The following is a 26712-nucleotide window of genomic DNA, read 5'->3' as shown; positions in this document are numbered from 1 at the left end:
ATAGAAACTCCGAGCAAGAAAATCCTAACTCGACTTTTTTTCCTGTGAATGCAGTATTTTTTGATTACGGTCTATTTTGAAATAAAACATATTTCTTGATTAATTAAGGAAATTTATATCTTATAATTATTATTACTTCTTTAAAAAGGATAGTGAAAAAGCTTTTTTAATTTCTTTATCCTTCACATAAAAAGCTATTTTTTTTTGTTTTGACCCTATGATCCTAACTTCATAAGACCATCTATATGAAATCTAATAAAATGACAGTTTTTGACATTAGAACGCACTAAAAAATACTTTTAAAAAATCGTGGAAGAACTCAGTGAGCCAGTTTTGCTACTTAAGTTAGTTATCTTCGGACATACCGATATATATTACAATTTTTCTTTCCCATATAACGGTAATTTCTATAAATCAAAAAAACCAGGAAGAAGTAGTTTATACTTTCAACTATCGCGCCAAATCTAAGGATTTAAATAATATTTATCGTAAAAAAAACATTGAATAAAATATGAGCATTCAGCTAAACTATTTACTTTCGCTCTCATGTTAAATTTGCACAAATAATATGCCTCCACCAAAGAGATAACGATATTTAATAAGACAAGAAAAAACTCGCTCATCTGGTGAATTAATCCAAAAATGACCTTCCGGGATATCTCTCGCAGCTTCGACAGAGCGCTGATTTCTTGTTTTTTTTTTTTTGCAATTATAATGATCACGCTCACCTGTCCAGACGGAGAGGGAGACAGCGAGAGAGAGAGATGTGGGAAATAGAAATTTAATTCAATTTGTTCACGACGACGGGCCCCTGAGTGAGCATGAGTGAGTGATGTGAGAGATCTCCGAAATGGTGGGTGATGATGCAATTAACTGGAGAGCACGTGCAAGGTTGACATGATACATTTCCGGACTTTATTTGCCACCTTCGCACACGGGAAAGTCTCAGCCATTAGATGCGAAATTGCTTGTAACGGGAGAGTCCTCCAGCGAGGGCATTGCTCACCCAGAGCTGCTGTGTCCCTGACAGTGTAATCTCGTGGTCAACGAGATCTTGCGAATGCTGTTAAGTGTCTGCGCTGTTCCTTCCGCGAGACATACTTGTTTCGCTTTTTTTATGCTCCATTAAACAATCTCACCGTTTTCTTCCTCCACTTCCTCCACAACAATCATGTGCAAATCCGCTCCATCATCCCGCATACAGCAGAATTTTCTGCCCAATCGCGCATAGAAGTCTCGTGGGCATAAAAGAACAATCCATGCCACTGTGTACGATCAGTTGATTGTGCTAATCGAACGAGGTGACAGTGTTGCTCGTAAAACAATCGTCTTCTAAGTTTGTGCCTTTAGTGTTTGTTTTTTGTCGTTAAAAAGAGGATTCAACATGAACGCCATTATTGCTGTATTCCTTCTGGTTACATCCACAAGTGGGCAATTTCTCCATCAGGAACCAATTCCACTGGCCTACTATCGTGACTCCGTTCCCATCCACGAGGATCCCCCATTGGCACATCCAGCTGTTGTTGAGAACTCCATCAGGGAGAAGCAATTGCCACCAGAGCTCCTCAAGAGTGATAATTTCTACAGCAATCCCCGTGTTGCTGATGGCCTGGCCAAGGAGTCCTGGTTCACGGACAAGGAAATGCCTGTCTTTGAGCGTGAAGCTGAAAAAATCCCCCGGGAACAAATTGTTAAGATTCTCACCAATGCTGGATTAGCTAGAAGACGATAAAACTGACGCAAATGTCCTTTTTCATTAAGTTGAACCACGCACTGAATTTTTATACTGCTGTACCACCTACGCACAGTGATGTCTTCGTGTATTACGTCCTTTAATTTTCAGTTTTCATTTAAGACTTTAAAAGCCTCAATTTTAACTGAAAAATAAAGGACTTTCTAACTACGAAGGCATCACTGTAAATTGAGAAAATCTTCACCAAAAGATTTCTTATTGAAACATTTTTTTTACACTGAACAAAATAATTTTATTTATTGAATAAATGTATTTATTTATATTTTTATGGTGTAATACAAATTCTTAAATGATAGATATGTATATACAAGTGAATTTATAGAAAACATATTTATATAATTTCTTGTAATACTAAAAGTTTGCGAAAATAGATTATTTCATTAATATAATATAAACTCTATCCCAAAACCATTTATATTTTTTTCTTCAATGATTAATTTAAGAAAAGATATTTTTTGGAATATTTTCTAGGGTTTATTTTTTTCTTTTATTTTTCAACAATCTTTTCTCTTTTTCTGTATTTATTTATTTATAATATATATATAGAAGATATACATAATATTATGTATAAATGTACGTTACAAAATATTTATAAAGAGAATTTTTAATACGTATTTTTTATCTTTTTTTTTTATTCACTTTTCTTTCTTTTTTAAATGTTTAAAAAAAATAACAAACAAAAAAATAGTTGCTTCACTTTATAGTTGTCTCCAGTCTAGGATTTCCTTTTCTTGGAAAAAATTCTAAACATCCCCGTCTTCTTCTCTTTGCCATTCCCTGATCCACTCACGCTGGATCTGCTTGACTGTACGGATTCACTTTCGCTGGAACTTTCATTCGTCGACGTCCGGAAGCGGTTGGGATCTTGTGGCATTGATACTGGTCTCACGGTGACTGACGTGGTGTCGTGCCGTGAATTGCCCCAACCTTGATGGAATTTATGTTTGTATACAATTTTATGTTTGAATAGAAAACGGGAAAAATTCTTCTCATTCTCTTCACTGCAAAGGCTCTCTCTCACACTCTTTACTTCCGAGATCGCATTATTGAGACGAGAAGAGATTAATCAATCAATCACCCCATACAACAAAGCACTCAAAAAGCACAAAAAGTTCGTTTTTTTTCTTCTTCTTCTTCAGCGTGCGATATTCACAAAAAATTGCAAAAGCAAGCATCATACAAAAACTTCTTTTTTTGTTAATGGTGCACCCAATGGTGAGAAGATTGGACATTAATCACCCAATCATCTGCCAATTCAATTAGCAATAAAATGCATGAAATTCCATTCAAAAATCAATTTCAAGTGCATTTATGAGCAAAAAGTTAACCCATTGCTTTCCGGGTTAAGTTTTTCAGGCAGAAATTCGATTTTTTTTCGAATTTTTCGGATCAAGTTTTCATCTGATTCTGAATGGTTTTAATACTGAAACGTTAGGAAAAAAATACATTTTGGAAAAAGATTTTTTTAAATAATTTTTAATAATTTCTCATTCTGGAAATTTTGTTTTATTTTCCGGAAGCTAAATCATGAAAAATTGTAAATGTTTTAAAATATTTTCAGATCTACATTTTCTTTTGCATCATATAAAACTTCTTAATACGCAAAAAGTAGAAAAGAAACCTTTCTAAGACAATTAAAAAAAAAGAGCTTAAATATAGCAAGAAAATATTTTTAGGATTTTCAAAAATTTTCCTGGTAAAAATTCTTTCCGGAAAACTTCATAGTTTATCCTAAATTTTCCATTCAATCGTAAAGAAAAGGAAATCTTTCAATAAGGATATTTTTATTTTATTATATAATTTGTTCAATTTTGGATGATTGCTTGTTCCGAAAAGGATTCGATATTCCGGAAGATAAATTAAGAAAAATCTAAAATGTTTTCCTTTTATAATTGATATTTTAGTAATTAAATCCTATTTTGTAGAATGCCAACTGTAGGAATGTGTTGAAAGATGTACAAGATGTTTTACAGAACATCCATAAAGGTCAGAAAAATTTTTCCGGAAGCTGATTTTCTGGAAAACGCCAGTAAGTTGTTTTTTTAATAAAAGAATATTTTGCTTATTGCATCAACCTCTCTTTAACCACTTAATATGGTTCAGGAATCATCCAGGGAAGAATAAATAAAAAAAATTATCAGCGATTTCAGGACATGGCATAAATGGGTTAACTGCTATGTGCATCACAATAAAAAAAACCTATCAAATTATTGCAAAATTCGTTATTCCTTAGCATTGCTTGCCAATTTTTAATCATACCCAAACCCGAAAACACCAAATTTGCTATTTAAGTGCAAATTAACAATAAATTTCCTCAAATTTTTCCCACTTTCATGAACCTTTGAAAAAAGTTTCTAAAAGAATCTACAAAGAGTTGGGTTAGTAAATTTATTAAATAAAAAATTCAAGAGAATAAAAAGGAGGAAAAATGCAGAAAAATTTGTTAGTAAATTGAGAAAGAAAATCAGCATAGAAATCATGCAAATCAGTGGCAGAAGAAAAGCTTTTTTTCTCTAAGAATTTGAGTAGAAAAATGTACTGGTAAGCTGACCAAGCTTACGGGAGCTGTGTTTCTTTCAGTGTACCAATTTTGTGAGAGCAAACTAGAACGCGAATTAATTTAAATACGCGCAAAGTCTGGAATAGTATTAAAGTCATACGCTAATAAATTTTTAGAAGGCCATATCTCGAGAATGGATCCATAGATTTTCATAAATTTTTTTTTGTTTGAAAGGTCTTGAAGTCAGCTATAACATATCGAAAAATGAAAAAAATCTATGTCGCCATTTTCGAAAAATTCGAGTTCGAAATTTTCGAAAACTTTGTTTTCGATTTTAGCGCCTCTTGCGGACATTTTTCGAAGTTGTAATGTTCTAGACATTTGTAGGGTTTCACGAAACCTTTCATTTGCGCTTGAGTTGATCAAGATCGGACATGTAGAACCCGAGATATGACATGCCAACTTTGGAAGGCTATATCTCGAGAACGGATCCATAGATTTTTTTCATTTTTGGCATGAAGCTAGATAATATGGTCAGCTACAACATATCAAAAAATGAAAAAAATTTATGTCGTCGTTTTCGAGATATTCATCGAAAACTAATCGAAAATTTTGTTTTTGATTTTTGGCCCCCTAGCGGTCACTTTTGAAACTTCGGATGTTCTAGAGAGTTGTAGGGTTTGTTGAGATCTTTCATTTGACCCCGGGTTGATCAAAATCGGTCAAGCCGTTTTCGAGTTATGGTCGATTTTCGATGAAAAATTGTGACGGCCATATTGACTAAACGGCTTGACCGATTTTCGAAAATGAGGTATCGTTGGAAAGCTCTTGATGGCCCCTACAACATATCAAAATTTCAGCCCTCTAGCTATAATAGCGGCTGAGATATAGAGAAAACAAAATTTTGAGGTTATTCAAAATGGCGGACGCGGGGGTGGGGGGTAAAATTTGACGTCATAATCTGACGTCTTCCAGTCGACTTTTAAACTTTGCCGTTTACCGCAAGTCTCTATCTATTACCGTTCTCTTGTAATTTAGCAAAAGGTTCCGGACGGACGGACGGCCGGCCGGCCGGCCGGCCGGCCGGAAAAAAATTTTTTTGGCGCATACGTTTTTTGGAATGTGGGGACCCTAATTCGTGCTCATCCCAAGTTTGAGCCCGATCTGACGACTTTCGATTTTGCTCGGTACACAAAAGCTGTGTCTGAAAGAAACACAGCTAAAATCTACAAAAGTTCTATTCTTTTGGAGTTTGAAAATTTGTGTTTTTGGCCAATTATTTACTTGTTCTTGCTTCTGCCGCTGCATAACTTAATTCCGCCGGATGTCTCATCGGCGTCGGGTGAATGCGGTGCATATTGTGATGCAAACTTTCCGGGTGATAATTTCCCGGATGGTGGGTCATCGGTCTGTTGTACTGCCCAGCACCCATTGGTGGTAGACTTGCTGGCAGTGGTGGTGGTTTATCTGGGATTTTATTAGGGATTCATTTGCAAATTTTAATTTTTTTTAAAAGAGTGCAACGTTTGTTTTTTTTCCTATCTCTCATTTCTTTCATTCTCTTCTCTTTCTTCCTCGCTGTGTACTCTCTCAAAATAAGAAGGAATTTAATGGAGTGATTGTCGTCAATGTAACAAGAGCAATCACAGCGCGCGAGGGATTAGCAAATAATGGGAAAAGTACTTAATTTAGCGGGACTAATTTGAAGCAAAGCACAAGAAATTACCTGACTGTCTGAACTCACTTTGGCGCATCCATGTCTCATCCCCATTGTTTGCTGCTGCGCTCTGCATGGAAGGTAACATGGAATGCGGTCTCTGTTGATTCTCATAATTACTACTTTCATCAAAGCCACCGCCATCCTGCTGGGGAACACCTAGAATTACAAGAAATACACAATTTTATTTATTTTTCTAATTAATCTCTCCAATCATGCGTGGATTAAAATGATGACGACACTTACCGTTGGAATAGCTGCGATTTCTCAGCTGAACTTCTTGCGTACTACTCTGTCGCTGAGGGGCTGGTGGTGGGGCACCTCTTGGTGGAATTGGTGGCTTTTCCATCTGCCCCGTATGCGGGGGCTCCTTATTCATCTCCTTTAGCTCCTTCTGCCGCTGCAGGAAGTTTATTTGTGGCGTACTCGGTGACTTATCCATTGATCCACGCACCTGGGAGTCCGGGGATGATGTACGTGAACTCAGTGATGATGCATCTGTGCCCTCCGTTCCCGTCAAACTCTTCACATCGGGACTTCCCTCTCCCATTTGCTAAAAAAAAATCAAAAATTTTAAGTTTCTTTCACTCAACAAACAATCTTTTGTTGCAAATTTACCTTGAGAGTGTCGTCATAGCTCATAAGTTGAAGATTTGGCGGAAGTTTTGCATGGAAGGAAATCTTATTAATCCAATCTGTCATCTCATGAACCGTGTTGGCGAGAAAGAGGAATTCCGAACCATCCATAAGTACCAAACGGAAGACATTCTTTCTCTTTGTGTAATCATCAGCCTTCTCGCATTTGGCATTGAGAATATTAATGGGTGCCGTTGCTGCGCGTTTCTGGTAGCAATCTTCCTCATCTTTGAAGAAGCACAGCAGCTGCCCACAGAGAATGGTGTAGAAATTCTTCCACGAACGCACGGGAGCCCTCTTCCCGGCGCTCTGAAGCTGATGCTTTCGCTCCAGGAAGCCTTGAACCTCAATTGGCGGTAGGAGGCTGTTATCCTTGTCCTTCCTGAAGCTATGTGCGCGTCGTCTTGTTGTGAAACTTGGGGTCCTCTTGGGCACCTTGGGGCCGACTTTCATACTCTCAGCACGCTTTATATTCCCCTCAGAGCCACGACGGAGGCGCTCACCGAAGAATGTTGTGACTGAATTGGATTTTTGTACTGTGGCCTGAGCCGTGGGGTTTGGTGATGCTGTTGGGGTTTCCTGGCCGCCGGGAATTGAGACGAGACTCTTTGAGGAATTGACAAAACCCCCCGCACCAGTGTCCGTTGGTCCATTCTTATCCACCTGCTGCTTCTCATTCTTTCGTCTCTCCTCCGTAATTCGCTGAACTTCCTTCTGCTTCAAGCTCTCCAGACGTTCCTTAGCCAGACGCTCCTTTTCTGCCTTTTGCGCCGCCAATTCCTCCTCTTTCTGCTTCCTCATCAACTTCTCCAGCATTGTTATCCTCTTCACAGCATTGAATTTCTCCTCTTGCGCCGATACGGTCTTCTCAAAGTCATCATGACGCTTTATTAGATCCTCAATTTGGAGAATTGAATCACCCAACTCAACATCACGCACCATCGATTGACGTCCATTAATCCAATTTTCCAGTGTTTCCGCCTCACGCATAAAGATTCTCGTATCGTGATTCAGCTCGTAGATCTTCTTCCTCTCCACCAGTGTGTGCTGCAGGAAGTTGTAGCGTTGCTCCAGCACACCCACCTTCTGACGCACCTCATTGGCGAGGAAATGTTTATTATCAATGAGCATTTTCCCAGCTTCGTAGAACTTCTCAAAGGCATCCTTGCGTGAATCAACCTCCTTCTTATTCTCCTCCAATTGCTTTATCTGTGTTTCCGCACTGGGAACATCTGTGGCAAGATCGGGAGCTGTGATGTTGGCCAGTTGCTCATTAATCCATGCCATTAGATCGCGGTAGTTGTCAAAGTATTCCTGAAGTTGTTCAGCTTGTTGGAGCTTCTCTTTGCGTGCTTGAGTTTTGACAATTAAATCCGTCCATGCTTCTACCGTCTCATCACGTTTCACCTCAATGTGTTCCTTGGCATCGGGGAAGGTATCAGCTAGCTTTGTAGCCTCCTTCATTACAATATCCATTTGATTCTTCACAGCTTCCAATTCAGCCTCAAACACTTCATGCTTCCTGATAAGGGATTGAATTGATTCCAAATCTTGTCCATAATCCTCAGACATTAATCCCGTTTCCTTCTCATTGATCCACGTTATGGTTTCATCAGCCGTACGATCGTACACGTGAACTTGTTTTGCACCTGCCAAGGCTTCCTGACGTGCCTGAACCAACTCCTTCAGTTCATCCCAAAGCTGCTTTGTCTCAGTCACTTTAACCGCAATCTGTGGCTCGTAGGAATTCTTCTCAGCAAGCAGAGTATTCCCCTTGGCTATTACTGCTGCCACACGTCCCTCATTTGCAGTTAAATTGGAAATGAATGAATCAAATTTGGCAATAAGTTGCTCAACATGCTCCACATCCGTCCCGTACTCATCGGATGCCGTTACAGTGATCTGATCATGGATGAATTCATGCAATTCATCCACTTCCCGGATAAATTCAAAGTACTTCTTACTCTCATTGAGCTTCTTATCACGCTCCGTTGAAAGGCGACAGAGTTTCGCATAGAGCTCCTTAATATTCTCATTCTTTGCCAAAATATTCTCCTTGTCAAAGTGCCCACGATCAATTAGGCCCTGAGCTAGATTATCAATCTTCTCAATATTTGCCCGGAAGGCTGATAATTCTCGTTGCAAACTTTCGAGTTTCTTCTGCAAACTCTGCACGGAATCATTATCCTTCCCGTAGTCATGCGATGCAACAATTGGAAGTTTGTCCTTCATCCACGTTTCCGCTTCAATGACTTCAGTGTACAAAATTTGACTCTCAACAGCATCCAAGAGACGAAGGCGACGAACACTGGCCAAATCACGAAGGGTCACAAGTTTCTTCTGTAGCATCCCCGATCTAGCTTCAATGACATTCTTCGCGTAGTGATTGTCACGCACCATTTGATGTCCACGCTGAATAACGGATGAAATAATGGGATCTTCGGAGAGAATTTCCGTCTCCAGAGCTTGATGCTTCTTCTGGAGACTCTGCACCGCTGATAGGCTGCTCCCGAGATCCGTTGAGGCAGCCAATGGGAGTTTCTCGTCGATAAATTGCAGCTCATCGTCCACATCACGAAGGAATTGATGTAGCAGCTGGGAATCTTCGATATTTTCCCGTCTTATCGAGATTGGTTCATGCAGTGAATGGTATCTCTTGATTGTCACCATTACCCTCTCGTGAATCTCTTCCTGCATAAAGTGATTAATCCGGAGGAATTCCTCATTTGTCTTCTTCATACTTTCACACGTTTCAGCATGATGTGCCACATCAGCTTCCAGCATTTCATGCTTCTTCAGCAAATTATTCACAGATGCCAGATCTTTTCCGTAGTCTTCACTCGATAGGTGCGATTCCACTTCATCCATCCATTTGTTGAATTCCGTAATACTTCGATCGAAGATCAATGCATCGTACGCCTGTGCCAATCTCTCCTTCTTCTCACGCGACAACTCCTGCAATTTGGCCCATTCTGTCTCGAGGAATTCAAGGTGCGAAAGGATCTCTTCCCTTGCGTAGTGATTCTCATCAATTAACTTCTCACCCTCCTTCATGACAACATTAATTCGATGGACATTTGCATTGAGCTCCGAATCAAAGGCTGATTGCTTCTGGATCTTACTCTGCAGATTGCTCACCTCACGGTAATTTTCATCCAATGCCACTTGCATTTTCTGATGCAACCACTTTTCCACTTCGTACAATTTACGAAGGAATTCCTGATATTGCAGTGATTGCTGCAACATTGATTTACGCTCTGCTGACGTTGCTATTAGTTTCTCATATCTCCCCTGAATTTCATCAATTCTCTGCTCAATGGCTCGTTGATCGATGCACCTGGAGGACTTTACGGCATCCCCAAAAGCTTTCAATTCGTCAATTTGATTCGTATTGAGGAGCTTCTCGAAGGCTTCGTGCTTCTTAATCAACACCTCAACGGATGAAAAGGAATCCCCGAGATCGTCGTTGTTGAGGAAGGCTTCTTTATTCCTCAACCAACCCTCAATTTGATCGGCTTGCGCCTTAAAGAGGAGAATCTGGTGCGTTCCCTTGAGACCATCAGCACGATTCTGCCATGCAGTGTGGAGTTTCTTGTGCAGCCCTTCGAGTGTCTCAAGATTCTTCGAGACATCAATCATTTTAATATTCTTTGCTTCTTCCAAATTTATCAACTCCTTCCCGTGCTTCTGTAGCACCTTGAAGGCCTCATCGCGTCCATCAATTTCAGCTTTTCGCTCCTGATGTAGCTCTAACTGAATTTCGGACTCATCAATTGTCTTTGGATTTGGTGCAGCATCCATCTTCTTCATTATATCATTCACCCAATTCTCATATTCTCTCACATCAGCAGCATACTTGTGCAGAATATAGCCATTCCGGAGGAGATCTCGTTTCTTCTCAGTTGCCTCCTGAAGGGCATTCCAGTGCTCGTGCACTTCCTGCAGCTTCGACTGAATGTCTTCCTTCCGCTGTGGGTAGGTGTGGATGAGAAGGGTTGCCTCATTACTGTGATCATTCAATTTCTGCTCAATAGCCGTCATATCACGCTCCAGTGCTTCCTGTTTCCGTTGCAACCCCTCAACGGCATTCAAATCCCTTCCAACATCAGCTATCTTCATTGCCAATGCTTTCTCCGTGATCCTTTCGGATGTATCATTGACGTCTCGATTGAAAACGTGAATCTCATAAGCACCTTCGAGGAGTTTCCGGTACGCATTGAGTGCCCCTTGAAGAGCCTTCCATTTACTGTTCAAATTATCACGTCTCTGCTCAACATTCTTCACTTCCTTCGGCCCCTGACTGAGGAGTTTATCCGTCAGGACATTTATATTCTTTATACGTTGATCATCAACTCTCATGTCCGAATCTACGTCGTCTAGTTTCCTCCTCAGTGCATTGCAATGCTCCAAATCCCTTCCCGTATCACCAGCATTAACCATGAGCTCCTTATCCCTGATCCAGGCTTCGAGTTTATCGAGATGATTGTTGAATTCAAGAATATCTTGAGCCTCCTCCAGGCCACGACCACGCTTTGAGAGTTCCTCAAGTAGGTGATTCCAGTATTTGAGGACATTTCGTACGGCTTTGCGGATTTCTTCCGAAGATTCGTGTTTCTTCTTTATCAGGCGATCACCCTTGTCCTGAATCTCCTTAATTCTTTGATCATTTGCCGCCACTTCAGCCTGGAAGGATTGATGTTTCTGCAACTTCTTAATTTTATCCTCCAAACTCGTCACGTCGGTGTAACTATCATCAACCTCCAGCTTCTTCAGCTTCTCACTTATCCACGCCTCAGCTTCGGCACAATCACTCACAAATTGCGCATAGAGAAGGGCGTCAATGAGTTTCTGCTTCCGGATGGCACACAAATCAACCACCTTGCGCCTATGCTCAACAACATCCTTGAGGACTTTTTGAATATTCGCCGAATCGTAGTGATTCTGCTCAACAAGCTTCCTCCCGTGACTCTGCAGCAACGCAACCTTTTCATCTTGTGTCTGAATGAGTTTCTCAAAGGCTTCATGCTTCTTTATTTGATTCTCAACCTCCTCAATGGTATTCCCAAAGTCCGATGTGGACAACGTGGCCTCCTGGGAGCAACAAATATTATCAATTTGCTTTGCATCCCGGAGGAAGCAGAAAAGATCAATTTTCTGCTCTAGAAGAATTTTCTTCTTATTCCACGCTGTGTGGAGCTTTTGACGTTCATCCAGGAGGATTAGGCATTTGTCCTCAACCTCTGCAGCTGCATAGTGTCCCGTTTGCACCATTGAATCACTCAGCTCATTCAATTCCCGGAATTTCTCTTCACGCGCCTCAATCTCACCGTAAATGGCATCATGTTGAATTTTCAGTGCTGTAGCTCCAGCTGCATCACTCACATGCTCCTCAGCTTGTAGAGCTGCACGGAGATTGGAGGCCCACAGGAGGAGATCTCGTGCTTGAGCAAGGAAACTCTGAAGATCGTAATTTGCAGCCAATTGATCATTGCGCAAAGTTGATTTTTCTTTGAGAATATTCCACGATTCAATCACATTCTGCTGCTGTTGGGCTATTGCTTCGGCATTTGATGGATACTTCGTCTGCAGGCGCACTGAATCCTCCACGAGGACCTGAAGTTGTGCCTCAAGAGCCACCAAATCATTCTCAAAGCCCTCATGACGTCGAATGAGGGACAGGGCGGAATTGAGATCCTTCCCAAGTTCCGACGAAAGACTCGCATTCTTATCCTGTATCCGGAATAGAGCTTCAGCCACATCTCGGTGGAAACGATGAATCTCTCCAGCAGCTGCGAGTTTCTGCTCTCGCTCCACAACGGAATTCAGAAGACTCTTCCATGCCACATCTAGCTCTTCCTGACGCTTCTCAATTGCCGCCGAATAGGGGGATTCATTGTTAAGAAGCTTCCTTCCGGATTCAATGCACTGCTTATACCTCTCAGTTCCGGATTCAATGTGATGCTTCAAATCGTCAAATTTATTTTGCAGCACCTGCAGATGCTCATAATCCTGCCCATAGTCATCCGATGACACAGCTTGTTCCTGCTCATTTATCCACTGTTCAAGTTCATTTGCCTCCAAGAAGTACTCGTACCGATAGAGGCTCTCCATGAATTTAACCTGACGCTGTGCTGCCAATTTCTGGAGGGATTTCAACATGGATTCAATCATTTGTTGCTTCGATGCAATAACCTTGCTATCTGGATACTTTGCAGCAACCATAGCAGCTGCTGTATGACTCATCTCTGATACAATCCCCGAATAGGTGTCAAGTTCCAATTCTAGAGCTTTGTGCTTTGTCAGGAGTTTCGTAGCAGACTCCCGATCACGTCCGTAGTCATCGGATCTCAGCAAATTATTCCTCTCACCGAGCCATGTTTCAATATCACTCGCTTCAAAGAGATATTGCTGAGTTTTGAGGGAGATTTCGAGTCTCTTGGTACGATTGGCCGCTTCCACGAGCAACGTTTCCCAAGATTGCTCGAGATTCCTACATAATTCCTCAATTTTCTTCTCTTCCGGATGTCCCTGCTCAATGAGACTCTGCCCAAATGTCAATGCTTTGGTTATCATTGGTTGATGCCCCTCAATTTCAGACTCCAACTTCTTGTGCTTCTTAAACATACTCTGTGCTTGATGCAAATTCTGCCCGAGGCCTTCAGATCTTGCCGTGGGGAGTCGCTCATTGATCCACTGCAGCTCAGTGTCCAATTCAAAACCAAACTTGTGGTACCGCAAACTCTCCTCCAGAGCCTGTTTCCTCTTCTCCATGGGAACTTTGAGGTCTTTAATATTCTTCTGGATGTTCTTCGTCTCCTTCTGGATGTTGCGTGCATCAAAATGCCCCTCATGGGCCATTTCTTCACTCGACGTCACCAATTCGTAGATCTTTTGCTCCCACATTATGATATCGGTCTCAATGATTTCATGACGCTTCAGGAGATCTCGACAACTACGGAGATCATGCCCGACGTCGTCACTTTGCAGACCATTCTCAAAGTCCTTCAGCTTATCCTTTGCATCCTGAATGCTGCGATTGTGATCACGCTGAGCTGCTGCCTGTTCAAGGCATCGTCCCTTCTCACCTGACAGTGCAATCAAGTCCTTCCACTTCTTGTTGAGTCCATTAACCATCTCCTCAACGCGATCAACGTTGTTCTTTGTTGCGATCAAAGCATCAGCGTCCTGGAAGATAATAAAAGGAAATTTGCATTAAATGTTTAAAAGACAATTAAAAGTAATAAAAATTTACCTTATTTATGTTACGCAATTGTCCCTCATTGGCTCGCAACTCCCTCTCAAAAGCCGTATGCTTCTGAATCTTTCGCGGAAGATTGGACAAGTCCTTGTAGTTCTGATCTCCTGCCACCTTAATCTTCTCATTGAGCCACGTATCGAGATCCTCAACTTCAGCTGCAAATTGCTGGAAAGCCTTTGAAGCCTGCAAGTCGTATTTTCTCTTCTGTGCCGCTTCCCGGACAGCTTGACGACGATCAAGCACTTGATTTCTTCTATCATCAATGTAATCCGCAGCGTAGTGCTTCCCAGCAATGAGACGATTGGCTTTATCATTGAAAGCACGGAGAATTTTATTTTGTGCCTCCAAGGTATTCTCAAAGTCACCATGCCTCTTGAGAATTGCATCAACCTCATCCAGAGACGTCCCGAGGTCTTTTTGCTCAATGAAAGCTTCGTGACTCTTTGTTGTTGCATCAATTTTATCAGCTTCACGATTGAATATTTGAAGTTCGAGACAATTCTCAAGGAATTTCTGCTTTTCTGGCCACATGGCATGAATATTTGCTTGTGCCTGCTGTAGATTCTCATTCATCTCGGCAATTTCCTTCAATTTGGGATTTCTTTGATAGAGTTGGGCTCCGAGGGCGGTAACTTCCTGGAATTCATCATCCTTCGCCCGAATCTCATCACCCAAATCCATATGAGCCTTCTGCAGGTTCTTTGCTGTCTCCACATCTTTGGCAATTATGTCCGCATTGAGGACTCCCGTTGTCTCCTCAACCCACGACAGGAGAGTCTTGCTGCTATTCTCAAAGATTTGCTGCCCAACGGCATTCTCAAGTCGTGCCCGACGTTCATTCGCCTTATTCTGCACATTCTTCCAGATGTCTTGAATTTCATTTTGACGCTGCGTCACATTTGCCCTCTCTGACGGGTAGGAGCCCTTCACGGAGCTCGCTAGCAGGTTAACACGATTCACTTTCTCCTGTATTGGCGCCAGCTCTCTCTCCAAGTTCTGATGACGTCGCTGAAGGGCTTGAACTGTCTTCAAATCTCTCCCCCATTCAGCCGCATCCAATTGCATCATTTTCTCATTCATCCAATCCTTTGCCTCATCGCACGTACGATTGAACAGCTCAACACTCGATGCCCCGGCTAAATTCTTCTCCTTCTGAGCCTTCAAGTAGTTCAGATGATCCCACATTTGGTGAATTTGCTTCTGACGAGCCTTAATTTTGTCCAACTGCGAATGCCCCTGCTGGATGAAGTCTTCAACAGCTGCATCAAGTGCATCAATTCTCTTTGACGATGCCGACAAATCTGTGAGGAATTTCTCAAATTTCCTCTTGGCTATTTCAACATTCTCACTGCTATCGCTGTTATTCAGCATCTTCTCCTTGTCCTTGATCCACTTTTCGAAGTCATCACACTCCCGGAAGAAGCCAAAGAGGCAAATTGAGTCCTCAAGAAGATGATGACGACGTTGAGCTAGATCTTGGAGTGTGTCGTATGTTGTGCAGATTTTCTTCAGTCTCTTCTCCACACTCTCACCCCCTTCGACGATATCACTCACGAGACGACGCTTCGTGAGTGGCTTGATTTGGGACACATTCGTCGGACGGACCCGCTTAACTGGCACCACCTGATTGACTAGCACCGTCTTCTTCACCTTCTGCACCGTCTTCACCTTCTCCAGCTTCGGCACAATACACGCCACGGTGCGTGGTTCAATTTCACGCACATACGTGGCAGGGACAAAGCCCTCCTTGCCATCCATCTTCCGTACAGACCACCAGTCATTGTTTGTCTTATTCAGGAGGATCATCACCTCACCCTTGGCCATTTTCATGCCCTGCCCCTCAAACACGTAGAGCGCTTTCACGTGCGGGAAGAGCTTCTCCTCCGTCACCATACGTCGCTCAATCTTCTCAACTTCCTCATCTTCCCACACCTCTTTGGGTACGAGCCTCTTCTCATTCACCCACTCTTCCTGCTCTACTTCAGGCACTGGGGGTTCCGGTTCAGCAGATAGCTCCAAATTGTTAATACCCGCCTTTATGAGATTCTCAGCTTGTTGCCGCAAATTGAGCACATCACCCGAGTAGGCATTCAATTCACCCTGAAGATCACGGTGTCGCTGCAGCAATGCTTGTGCCGATGGTTCATCGACCCCATAGTCCGTGGATGCCATTAGGGCCATTTTCTCATTCAACCACGACTCTGCCTCATTGGCATCCGTGTAGAATTGATACGCTTCAATTTCATCTTCAAGCTGACGCTTCCGGAACTCCACGAGACTCTCGAGTGCCTTCCAATGTTGCTCCAGTGCATCGATGCGTGGTTGCAACTCAGCTGATCTCGTGTGCTTGGCTTCAATTAATCGCCTACCCGAATCGGTGATTTGGGTCAGCTTTGGCTTTCGCACCTTAATCTCATCTTCGAGTGCTTTGTGCTTCTGCTGCAGTGACATCACTGCCCGAAGATCCTTTGCCGATATGACTGCCTTGCAGATACGCTGCTTATCAATCACCCAACTCTCCTCATTGTCATAATCTTCGATGAATTGATAGAAATCTCGGGCATCGTCGAGTTTTGCACGTCTCTCAGCTGATTGTTTCTGCAAATTCTTATACGTCTCATCCAGTTCGTCCATCTTCTGCAACAGCAGTGGGATATCCTTTTGATTTGTCTGCTTCAGCGCTTGACACTGTCGTACGTAGCGTCGTAGATTCTCCCCAAGGGCAGTCACTTGGAGTTCCTGCAGAGCGTGCGTCTGTAGGAGCTCCTCAACACCCAAAAGATGTGGACCAACATCCTCAGAGGCAAATTGCATTTGGAGCTCCTTCATTGTGGACATTGTGGCATCAATCTCCCGCAGCATATTGAGCAAATTACTCATCTGCGTGAGATTATTTTTGTGATTCTCAAGGAGATCCAGGAGTTTCTGCCATTTATTGAGCACCTCCTCCTCCCTTTTCTTCACCCTCTCCTTCCCGTGGTAGTTCTCACGACTCAACTCATCCGCCATTGCGGTGAGATCATTGAAACGCTCAACACGTGCCAGAATATCCGCCGAAATGGCTTCGTGCTTCTTCACAGTGGCATCAACCTGTCGCAAATTCGCCCCATAGCGTGAATCTGACAACACCTGAATCATCTCCTTGAGGTATCCCTCACGCAGGACGGATTTCTTTTCAAATTTATAATTTAGCTGCTCCAACTTCTCTTGCCGCAGCAATTCTTCGCGCAAATCAACCTCCCGCCTATGCTCGGCATCTTCCAACATTTGCCATGCCTTCTCAATATCATTCACCAATTGTCCCTCCTGCGGCATATACTGTGGCTGATTCAGGGACTTAAGTAGGGTATTTATGGTAAAATACAAAGCTTCAATTTCACTTCGTTCCTTATATCTGTTGGAAAAAAAAACGATTTTTTTTCGTAATTAAGATAAGAGGCCATATCATTTGAGCTCTTTTACCCGTTGAGACTACCTTCTTTCCATATCACTACTTTTTTTTCTTTTTGTCGTGATAAGAGAATTTATGGAGAAAATGATCTCATTTTTATGCAATTCTTATAGCATAAAATGACACATTATTTTGCATAAAGAGAATGAAGAGTTTGGAAGGTCTTAAATTGCATTTTATGCTTATAACATTTTTATGAGAAAATTCATTCTAAACAATTTTATTTTTTACTTAATTTAAAACTAAAATCTGTCACATTAAACCCTAAAAATTAGATAGAATTTAATTCAAATCTGATCGACAAGTAATTTTTAAATGAAATATAAATGAATAAGAAGAAGAATTTGAGCTCTGATTGGCTGACAAATTCAGACAAAGCCTTTTCATTGGCTAATTCTTTTCCTCCACGTCACAAAAAGGTGGAGCTTCAGTGAAAAGTTTATTTGAACAGTTTATATAATGAATTCAAAAAATATTTCTATTTACTCATGATTTTTTTAGTAAAAAAAGTCTTTGTGGGAACATTAAAAATCCTATTACAAACGTCTCTCTGCAAAGAACCAACTTCAATGTAAAAAATACTCACTTTGGTGGCTTCTCAATCGTAATATACTGCTTAAAGATGACCAACTCTTTCTGGATACCTTCGAGGGAGTTGGGGAAATTTCTCTGCTTGAGCTCATCTGTCTTGAGGCGAATCCACTCGAGAAGATTCGTTGTGAGCTTCTCATAGTGAATCTTTCTCCGGTCTGCATCCATTAATTTCCCCACAATCTAGAGAATATTTTATTTTATTTTTATTAATTTAATAAATCATATAAAATAAAATTAATTGAGAAGAATCTCTGAAAATTCCACACAAAACTCACATTTGCAATTCGTTTCCCACTTTTTTGCTCATTCTTCATGCGTGCAAAGGTGTGATAATACGATGCCACATAGGTGAGAATCGACTTCTCATCCGGCCTAGTTGTATCCACATCTTCAGCATCCAGCAATTTGGGGATACCAAGCTCCCGATCGGCCAGATCAAAGGCATGATTGAGGTTCTCAATGTGACGCCCCGGTGTGAGTGAGGTGTAGTCAAAGAGGTCAGGTCTGTGCGAATGAATGAGCGCATTGAAGCCCATCCCCGAGCGCCAGGAGCCCGTAAAGTCCTGTATGTGTACCCCCTGATACCCATAAGTCTTCCTCTGACACCACAGCAGTAGTGCATCTTTGGCCGATCTCTTCTCACTCGATTCATTCTCCTCGTCCACATCAATTTCAATCTCTTGAATTTGGAATCGCAAAATAATCGTCCAGATGAGACCGAGAATCAGCCGTGGCTTCCCATCGACAATATCCTCCGCCCCAATTGACTCAAGGCGGACTTTTGTGTGCAAAAAAGCCAAACTTTTGTTCACATTCTCAATCTTGTGCACACGCATTCGTCCCGAATTTGGTTTTCCTAATTTTTCACCCGAAATTATTTCAAGTAATTTCAGCAATTTTATTCCATCGGCCAAATCCACAAAGAGGTCATTAACTTCCATTTTTGCCTGTGAAAAAGAAATAACAACAAAAAAACTAATACATACACTCAGGCACGGTTTGTTATAAAACGTGACAATAGCTTCACTCACTTACATGTAGAAAGTGAAAAGAAAATTATTAAAATATTGGAAAATATTTTTTTTGCACATGCAGAAATTTTTTTCGTTGAATTTTTAATGAAAATTATGTTTTAGATGGATTATTTTTCCTTAAATTAAAAGACATGGAAACCTAGACAGGGAAAAAGGAAAAAAGTTTCTATCCAGTCGGGAATTGAACCTACATCATTCAGGATACAAAGTCCGTGCGTTAACCGCGTTAACCAACTAACCTAACAAGTTATTACTTTCATTTCAGGTAGATAATAATTTTCTTAGATTTTTTTGTAATTTTTTACCGCAAATTACCTTTATCAAGAAGGAATTCATCCATTTCGTAAATGTTTTCTTCTGTATGTGCATCCGCTCCTCCTGCAGTGTCTTAATTCTCTCATTCTCAAACTTGTGTATTCCCTCGCGCTGTGTCATGTTACTCCTCTGTTGCACCTGACTCGAATACCCACCCGGTTCATATTGTCCCCCTTATTATTGTCACGTGCGCACCAACATAGAATAAAAAAGAAGAACATATGCAAGAACAATTAGCATGTGATTTGTGAATTTAAACAAGAAGTAGGGGAGATGTTCTCCCAATAAGAACAACAAGCCTATTAAAGAATTTTTTCTCTTGTCTAATTTAGTTCCTTCCGTGCCACCTGAAGTGCTCTCTTAATTTTTTTTTACACTTTACATTTTACAATTTCATATTCAGGTGAATCTTGCATTTTTTTTGCCTTTCAATTCACCTCTCGCGCATATTTATTTCTCTATCTCTCTCACATGCTTCATTTTTTCTCACACATCATAATGCATTCAAGTGTATTAAATGTTATTAAACTTTGTTTCTCTTTTTTCTACACTACATCTGTACATTTACAACACTTTTCACTCCCAATGCTCTCTCATGGAATCACCTGAAAAACGCACACACAGAGGCAACATGATAGGCAGGCACCCACGAATCTAGGTGCGAGAGAACAGTATTTTAAGTTTTTTATAGCCAAGGTTTATGATAACAACAAAACCCTGCATCAATATTGCTGCAAAAAAGAGATTAGAATCTAATCCTTGAAGCTTTTGGGGAAGAATTTTCTTTTCATTTTTCCGTGAATTTTTTTTCGTCTTTCTTTCCACCCAAATTCCATGCATTTGACATCATTAAAGCAAAAAATACTTCACTTGCCTCACAAACCTTCTTTTTTTGGAGGGGTCTTCTCGTGAAAAATTGTCCCACAACGAGTCAATCACATATTTAGCGTGAAAGTTTATTTTTTTAGCGATTCAGCCACAAAATGCAATGCCAAAGTTTTTCTTTTCAGTTAATTTGTGATTCATTTAAATACCCGTAGAGCACTAATTGGATAAAAGAGTTTGTGAAAGGTTAAATATATTTTATTGATTTTTGGCAGATAAATCAATTGAGATTAGTGGAAGAAAATTCAAGAAAAGTTCATTTATTATTTTGACTATTTTTTCTGGTGCTTTTAACTGATTAATTTCGACAATTTTGAATGATTTTTTTGCTCTTTTCACTTATTTCCTTTTGACGGATTGAATTACGTTTTAATACCTAATTACATACGTGTTATTTTAATTGATTTTCTTCAGTCCTTTTAACTGTTTTTTTACTGTTATTTTAACTGAATTACTTCTGTTCTTTTAGCTAATATTCTACTAATCTTTTAACTGTTCTTTTTTATGGTTTTTCTTCACTTCCTTTTAGTGATTTTCTTCTATCGTTTTGACTGATTTACTTCCGCCTCTTCATCTGATTAATTTCAGTCTTCTATTTTCCACCTATCTGGGCCTATTTTCTTTTCTTTTAACTTTCTGATTTCTCTTCATAGTTTCCTGTCATTGATTAACTTAAATTCTTTTTTTGCTAAAAAATTCAACGATTCATTCAATTGCCTAATTTACTTCTTTTTGGTTCTTTTAAAGTATCTTTAGGGGTGTGAATACCATTCTCAGAAAACTAATTAGGAAATTGAAGAGAACTTAAAATTGAAAGCTTTAAAAGCGAAAAAAGTTCTACAACCTCTGCCACATTCATTTAAAAAAAAAAGAAGACAATTAAAAACGAGGGAATGTGTTGAATAAAATGGAACTTCGTGTTATGTATTGTCATTGAGCGTGAAATTAGTGATCGATTAAGTAAATATTGGTCTTCTTTTCATGGCCATGAACAGTTCTCGCGGCAACATTGTCAAGAAAATTTTTCACACTCCCCCTTAACAATATACCCAAATTTGTGTACATAGAAGCCAAAAAAATATTCTTATCTCAATGAAAAGTTTTTTAGGTGAAAATTAGCTGTGACTTGCATGTAGGAGAGTTAGGTAATTTAAGGTAGGTACATTATGCATACCTCTATATATAGGAGGTATGATGGACTGGGGCAGTGATAAATCGATTTATTTATATACCAACGATTCTGTCTTAATCCGCAAGCTTTACCGCATTTTATATTGCAATTATTTTATTTTTGCGTATGATATCACACAACTAGTCCATCTTTTACGCCATAGATAAATTCTTCTGGCTTCTGGATCACATGGTTTGTGCGCTTTCTTATCATCACGTATACTGTATGTGTATCAATATTAAACCAAGTATACATACATTTTTTATTGTTACGAAATGAGCTTAGATAAATGGGGTATTCAGCTTATATGGCTGTGTGCTTGTGTGATGATCTCTTGAGTAAATATTTATCACTCTCATTCTCCATGGAACTTTATTGAATTTCAAAACTCACTAAATCCATCCACTTGATGTGGGGAAGCAACAATGTTAAAGTTCTAGTATGATTAATGTAGTGAAATTTTGCAATTTAATGCCTTCGTATTTGCAATTTGAAGCCGGCAATTGATGGCAATTTAAAGAATTCTCAATGATTTTTTCTGGTATTTTCCTATTTTTATGACCATGACATTCTTGGCTCCTTCATCAGGCCTTCTAGCAATGTAATAAAACGAAATATTTCGATCTTTTTTTCTAAATTTCAAAGATTTTCTCCACATTTTTGCGCAAAACATCTTTCTTAAATTCTTTCAAACTTCAATGACAAATTATAAAGATAGTAAAAACATTTAATAAAATTGTCTTTTCTAAATTGGTATCATCAATATTGACGAATAAAAAGCATCACAGCGATATCCCATCAATTGTTTTGTTAAATTGATGCTAATTGTGTTTAGATGTCTCGGAACGGAGTTATCTTTTCGCTTTGGTGGGCATTCACGAGCATGTGGTATATAAAGAAACTCACTGTGAATGATAAATTAAAGCGACTACAGCACATTCATCTCTATTTACTTTAGTTTTTCTTTCTTATTTACTTTCGCACACAATCACAATTTTCTTTACCTATTGAAAAATGCAAATTGAGCCGCAGATACACACACACCTAATAAAGCCACTGTGCAAAAAAAAGACTTTACATTCACTTCTTAATTCATATGGAAAGAATAAGAATTTCAGAGCTGAATGACTTATGAAAAAAAAAATTTCGATGGCACATAATTGTGGTCCTATAAATGGAGCCATCTTCTACAAAACCATAAATGAAAAACTAGTTAAATTTAAGGCTGATTAAAAGAGTTTATGGATTCATTTTTAAGAAAAGCTTAACACAGGTAAAATTAGCCGAAAAAAAACTAAAGGAAATCTCATGAGTAAAACTACCTTTATGTACATAAGATAGATGTCTGAATATAGTTTCTCTATTTCAAACAGCTAAAATACTATGAGTGTCGGGAATGCCGCCGATTTCAATAACACTGATAAGGCCTCTGATAACGATAAAAATAGCCTCATGGCGTAAGGCGCGATATATTCAAAAAATAAGAAAGAAATACCTATTAAAAATTTTCTGGCTGATGCCATCGACTAAAAGGAAGTAAATTAAAAACAAAAAAAACGAAGTAATTAGTAAAGAAAAAACATCAATTACCATATCGTCTTGAATACATCTTCTTCGGTTCTTAATGTGTTAAAATTTCTACCCAAAAAAAAACACTGTAATTTCCACACTTTAAAAAGTCATAAATCTTCTTCACCAATATAAGTTATATTGTGAGTGATAATAAAGTAGTTTATTTATTGTATTTTATTGCATTTCACCATTTCTTTGTTTCCTTTTGTATCTCTCTTCCTCACTATCATCACCACTTTGTATTATTATGCCAAAACGCGTATAGCATTTGTGGTGTGTTTTACTAAATATTCAAACACGATTTTCCAACACTTTTCATTCAAACTGATGATAAAATTTAATTGACACAAATGGCACACAAAACCACTACATGGGATCCGCTATAAGCATAGCATATGAGAGAAATGTGATCGCACAAATGCGATGGGAATTTCTTATTCTTCTCGTTGATTGTCCGGTTTCACAGTGCAAATTTATTTATTTTGAAATTCGTGCGTGGAATACCGCACCCCGTGACTCATAAAGTTGAATTCCAATTCAAATGAATACAACTTTTATATATTTTATTGAAAATTTACAAATCTTCCGGTTTTTTCTTCTAAACTAAAAGATTTTTTTTTCTTCACAGCGCTCACAGACACAAATATTATTTTAGCTGTGATTCTTTCGATTTTTTAAGTTTCTATTAACGACAGTAACTGCTGGTGACGAGATCGCACCTCAACTGAATATCGTTCGCGGTAAATTTCACCCAACTCCCTATGGGAATGTGTGAAATATATATAAGAGTGAGAGATATATACGTTGATAAAGACGAAAGGCAAACTGATATCAAATGTTGGTGCTAAATACATAGGGAGATACGAAAGTTTTTTCAATGAATCAATTAGAGCATTACATTTATTTTTATTTTCTCAGAAGTTACATGTCCCTGTGTGTCAATTGCTTTACATTAGTTAAAACTATATGTGAGAAAATCGTATCAAATTCCTCAATCATCAAGGTTTCACATAAAAAACCACAAAGCATTCATTGATGAAACACCAGATATATAATCTCCAACATATTGAATTAATTTTTAAATTATTAAAAAAAAAAGATTTTATATATTTTAAATTGATACACCTCTTCTATACAAAGACACACGCATATATAGTGGAAGAGTACGAAATTCATAAGCTAAAAGAGACCACAAAACGCAAATATTCATTTTTGCGATAAGATAGTAAAGAGGGAAGGAATGTTTCAAGCGGGGGCAAGGATTTTCTCTAAGCTGTGTAAAGTATATTATCATTTTATTTAATACTTTCACACATTCCACACAACGTTCCCAATAAACATTTGATTGAGACAAAAACTGCTCAAAGATTAATTGATTCAATTGGTTTGACCAAAGTTTGAGCGATAACGAATTTTCTAACGATTTTTTTTGTGATATGTATAAAACGTTAGAAAGAAAACATCGAATGTTAAAATAAAATCTTCAAAATATTAGAAAACAAACGACAATGATTAGAAACGGAGTATCAAACATTAGAAAAGAAACGTAAAACGTAAAACGTTAAACGTTGACGAAGAAATATTAAACGTTAGCAAAGAAACATCAATCGTTAGAAAAAAAAACGTCAAACATTTTAAGAGAAACTTTAAAAGATAAAAATATACGTTAAACGGTAATAAAGAAGCATCTATTGATTATCAAGTCTTTCTTTTTAAATAATTTTTAATGATCTTTTAATAAAAAAAAACTTGATTTCTAAATCCTTCTTGAACAGATTTCTGGCTACTCCCCTGTCCACAATATTTCATCAGAACCATCTCCTTCATTTGTCATCTATATTTCTTAAAATTTTTGCAGACATTGTGCCCCATACGTGTTCATATAATCCACTAGACTGACTTGTGCCTAATTAAGTATCCAATTACATTCTCATATTCCATAATGTTTCATTTTTTTTTCTTTTAATTCACACAACAATGTCATTTTGTTTCTCAGCGAAATTATATTGCAGCTCTTGGTCTCTCTTTATATCATAAACATATATCTACTTATTAAAGAATTTGCCGTAGGTAATTTAATACGTTAGAATTCTAAGTATTTACATTATTGTTTGTATTTCATTTAGTAAATAAAATTATCAATAATGCAAATTCTACAGAAAAGATTAGCTACTTGGGAGAAAGAAAGAGAGCAAAAACAAGGTAATTGAGTATGCTCAATTTATTTTAATTGCCAATGAAAATATTTTATTTCCCCGTAATATTCATACACCCACCTGTAGTAGGTAGTTAATTAAACCATAATATTTCTCACTACATCATCCATGTAATTATCATCCAACCATTTTATTCCACTTGTTTAATTTTTGTCACCAAATTAAACACATAGGTAGGTACCTAATTATTTAGTTGCAATATAGGAAATTCATTTTGTGGAAAAATGGTTTTTAAGAAACTTTTAGCTTTATTTAAAATTATTACTCCGTGATCCTTAGACAAATATGCCAAAATAACTCTTCACTAATACTTTGTTTTAATTTACTACTTTTTGTGAAATTGTCCCCGATTTTTTATTGGTTTCATTGATTTATTCAAACAGTGAAAAGTGAGTATATTTACTTTGGTGAGTAATATATTATTTATTCAATACAAATCATTCAATTCAAGATTCAATTTCCCTCTTCACATATTCACAACACTGACATTTATTCAACACTGAAGAATTCCATTTAAATAAAAACAACCTCTGTCTCTGCGAAAAATCAGGATAAAAGTTTACGAGAGTCATGTTTAATTTAATTGCCAAAAATTTATCTTGTCTCAAGTATCTGTCTAATTTTTTTCTTTCGTTAAACTCCATTAAATGCTGGATTATGTCTTCTTGCTTTTTTATTCCAATTTGCATAATAAAACATACCACCATACTACCATACACAACGTATTCTTCAGAGTATTCCATTACTGCCCATTTTTATCGTTTTGTGAACATCATGAGAATTATGTTAACAAAAATATACATACTAGGTTGGTCTACTAGGAAAATTTCTTATTGTACACAATGACTAAACCTTATGAATGTACCTCTATTTATTCTACATATAGATGTACATAAATGTATGTATATATACAAAAGACTCTTGTAAGAGTTTTTTTGAGTGATCTTTCAGACTTCACGAATACATTGGAGCACACAACACTCCACCAAACCAAGGTCGAATGCAAAATCTCTCTTGGATGAATTTTCGCGAGAAAGAATGTCTTTTGCTTTTTTTCTTTATTTCATGCTTCACTTTCCATTGAAGCCAAATATATAAGTAGAAGGTAAATGTGCAATGATTATGGGAGTTCCCCTCAGCACTGAAATAGAATTATATATAGTTGGTAGCATAACTAAAGTAATTTTCCTGTATGTGGTGGTAGAAGAGCATGAGAAGTTCTTGTGAACTTATTATTGTGATCTCTTCACAGACATTTTATATTTTTATTCATGCAATTTAAATGAGAAAAATACACAATGAAAAAAAACCATGAATTGTGACTCTTGAGAAAAAAAAGGGTCTCGCTTCTTTCTCTTTCTCCCTTCCTTTTTAGTAAAATTTTCTACAACAGTTCCCGTTGCAAGAATGTAGTAAACAATACACATAAGGTCTTGTTTCATCTATATATTTTTGCTAAATAAACTATATACAAAGAGGAGTCGCCATAATTCTTGTTTGGTCTTCCGAACATTCGGGAGAAGATGAAACCCGAAATAATCCGAAAAATTTATTATTTCCTTCAAAATTATTCACTTAAAAAATATCTTGAAAATCCCCAAGATCCAGCA

At 38.5% G+C, this 26712-nt stretch overlaps 2 protein-coding genes across 6 annotated transcripts in view; one reads left to right on the top strand and one right to left on the bottom strand.

Annotated features, from left to right (window-relative positions):
• Positions 1 to 1222: 1222 nt before the first annotated feature.
• LOC129796899 (uncharacterized) lies at positions 1223 to 1786 on the top strand. Its single transcript, XM_055839035.1, has one exon. The coding sequence runs from the start codon at positions 1385 to 1387 to the stop codon at positions 1730 to 1732; it is 348 nt and encodes a 115-aa protein (XP_055695010.1). The 5' UTR covers positions 1223 to 1384; the 3' UTR covers positions 1733 to 1786.
• Positions 1787 to 1983: 197 nt separating this feature from the next.
• LOC129796238 (spectrin alpha chain, non-erythrocytic 1) overlaps positions 1984 to 26712 on the bottom strand; it is a 35663-nt gene continuing 10934 nt past the window's right edge. Inside the window, exons 1-10 of one of the 5 annotated variants that reach the window (XM_055838041.1) lie at positions 22905 to 23611; positions 19259 to 19431; positions 18185 to 18856; positions 17902 to 18089; positions 13859 to 17258; positions 6589 to 13791; positions 6217 to 6523; positions 5980 to 6129; positions 5538 to 5720; positions 1984 to 2680 (exon numbers count right to left, since the gene is read on the bottom strand). In XM_055838041.1, the coding sequence (XP_055694016.1) occupies positions 2469 to 2680; positions 5538 to 5720; positions 5980 to 6129; positions 6217 to 6523; positions 6589 to 13791; positions 13859 to 17258; positions 17902 to 18089; positions 18185 to 18856; positions 19259 to 19431; positions 22905 to 22923 (12507 nt within the window). In that variant the 5' untranslated portion in view covers positions 22924 to 23611 and the 3' untranslated portion in view covers positions 1984 to 2468. Of the gene's footprint in view, positions 2681 to 5537; positions 5721 to 5979; positions 6130 to 6216; positions 6524 to 6588; positions 13792 to 13858; positions 17259 to 17901; positions 18090 to 18184; positions 18857 to 19258; positions 19432 to 22904; positions 23612 to 26712 lie in introns of those variants that run through there. The other 4 variants (XM_055838026.1, XM_055838034.1, XM_055838050.1 and 1 more) reach the window with 4 other exon arrangements.

Source organism: Lutzomyia longipalpis, chromosome 1 (genome assembly GCF_024334085.1).
Source record: "Lutzomyia longipalpis isolate SR_M1_2022 chromosome 1, ASM2433408v1".
NCBI lineage: Eukaryota > Metazoa > Arthropoda > Insecta > Diptera > Psychodidae > Lutzomyia > Lutzomyia longipalpis.
The sequence above is the reverse complement of the archived record's forward strand: the minus strand, read 5'-3'. Positions and strand labels throughout refer to the sequence as shown.

Coding starts and splice junctions, on each gene's coding strand:
- LOC129796899 (XM_055839035.1), top strand. CDS start 1,385: ATGAACGCCATTATTGCTGTATTCCTTCTGGTTACATCCACAAGTGGG.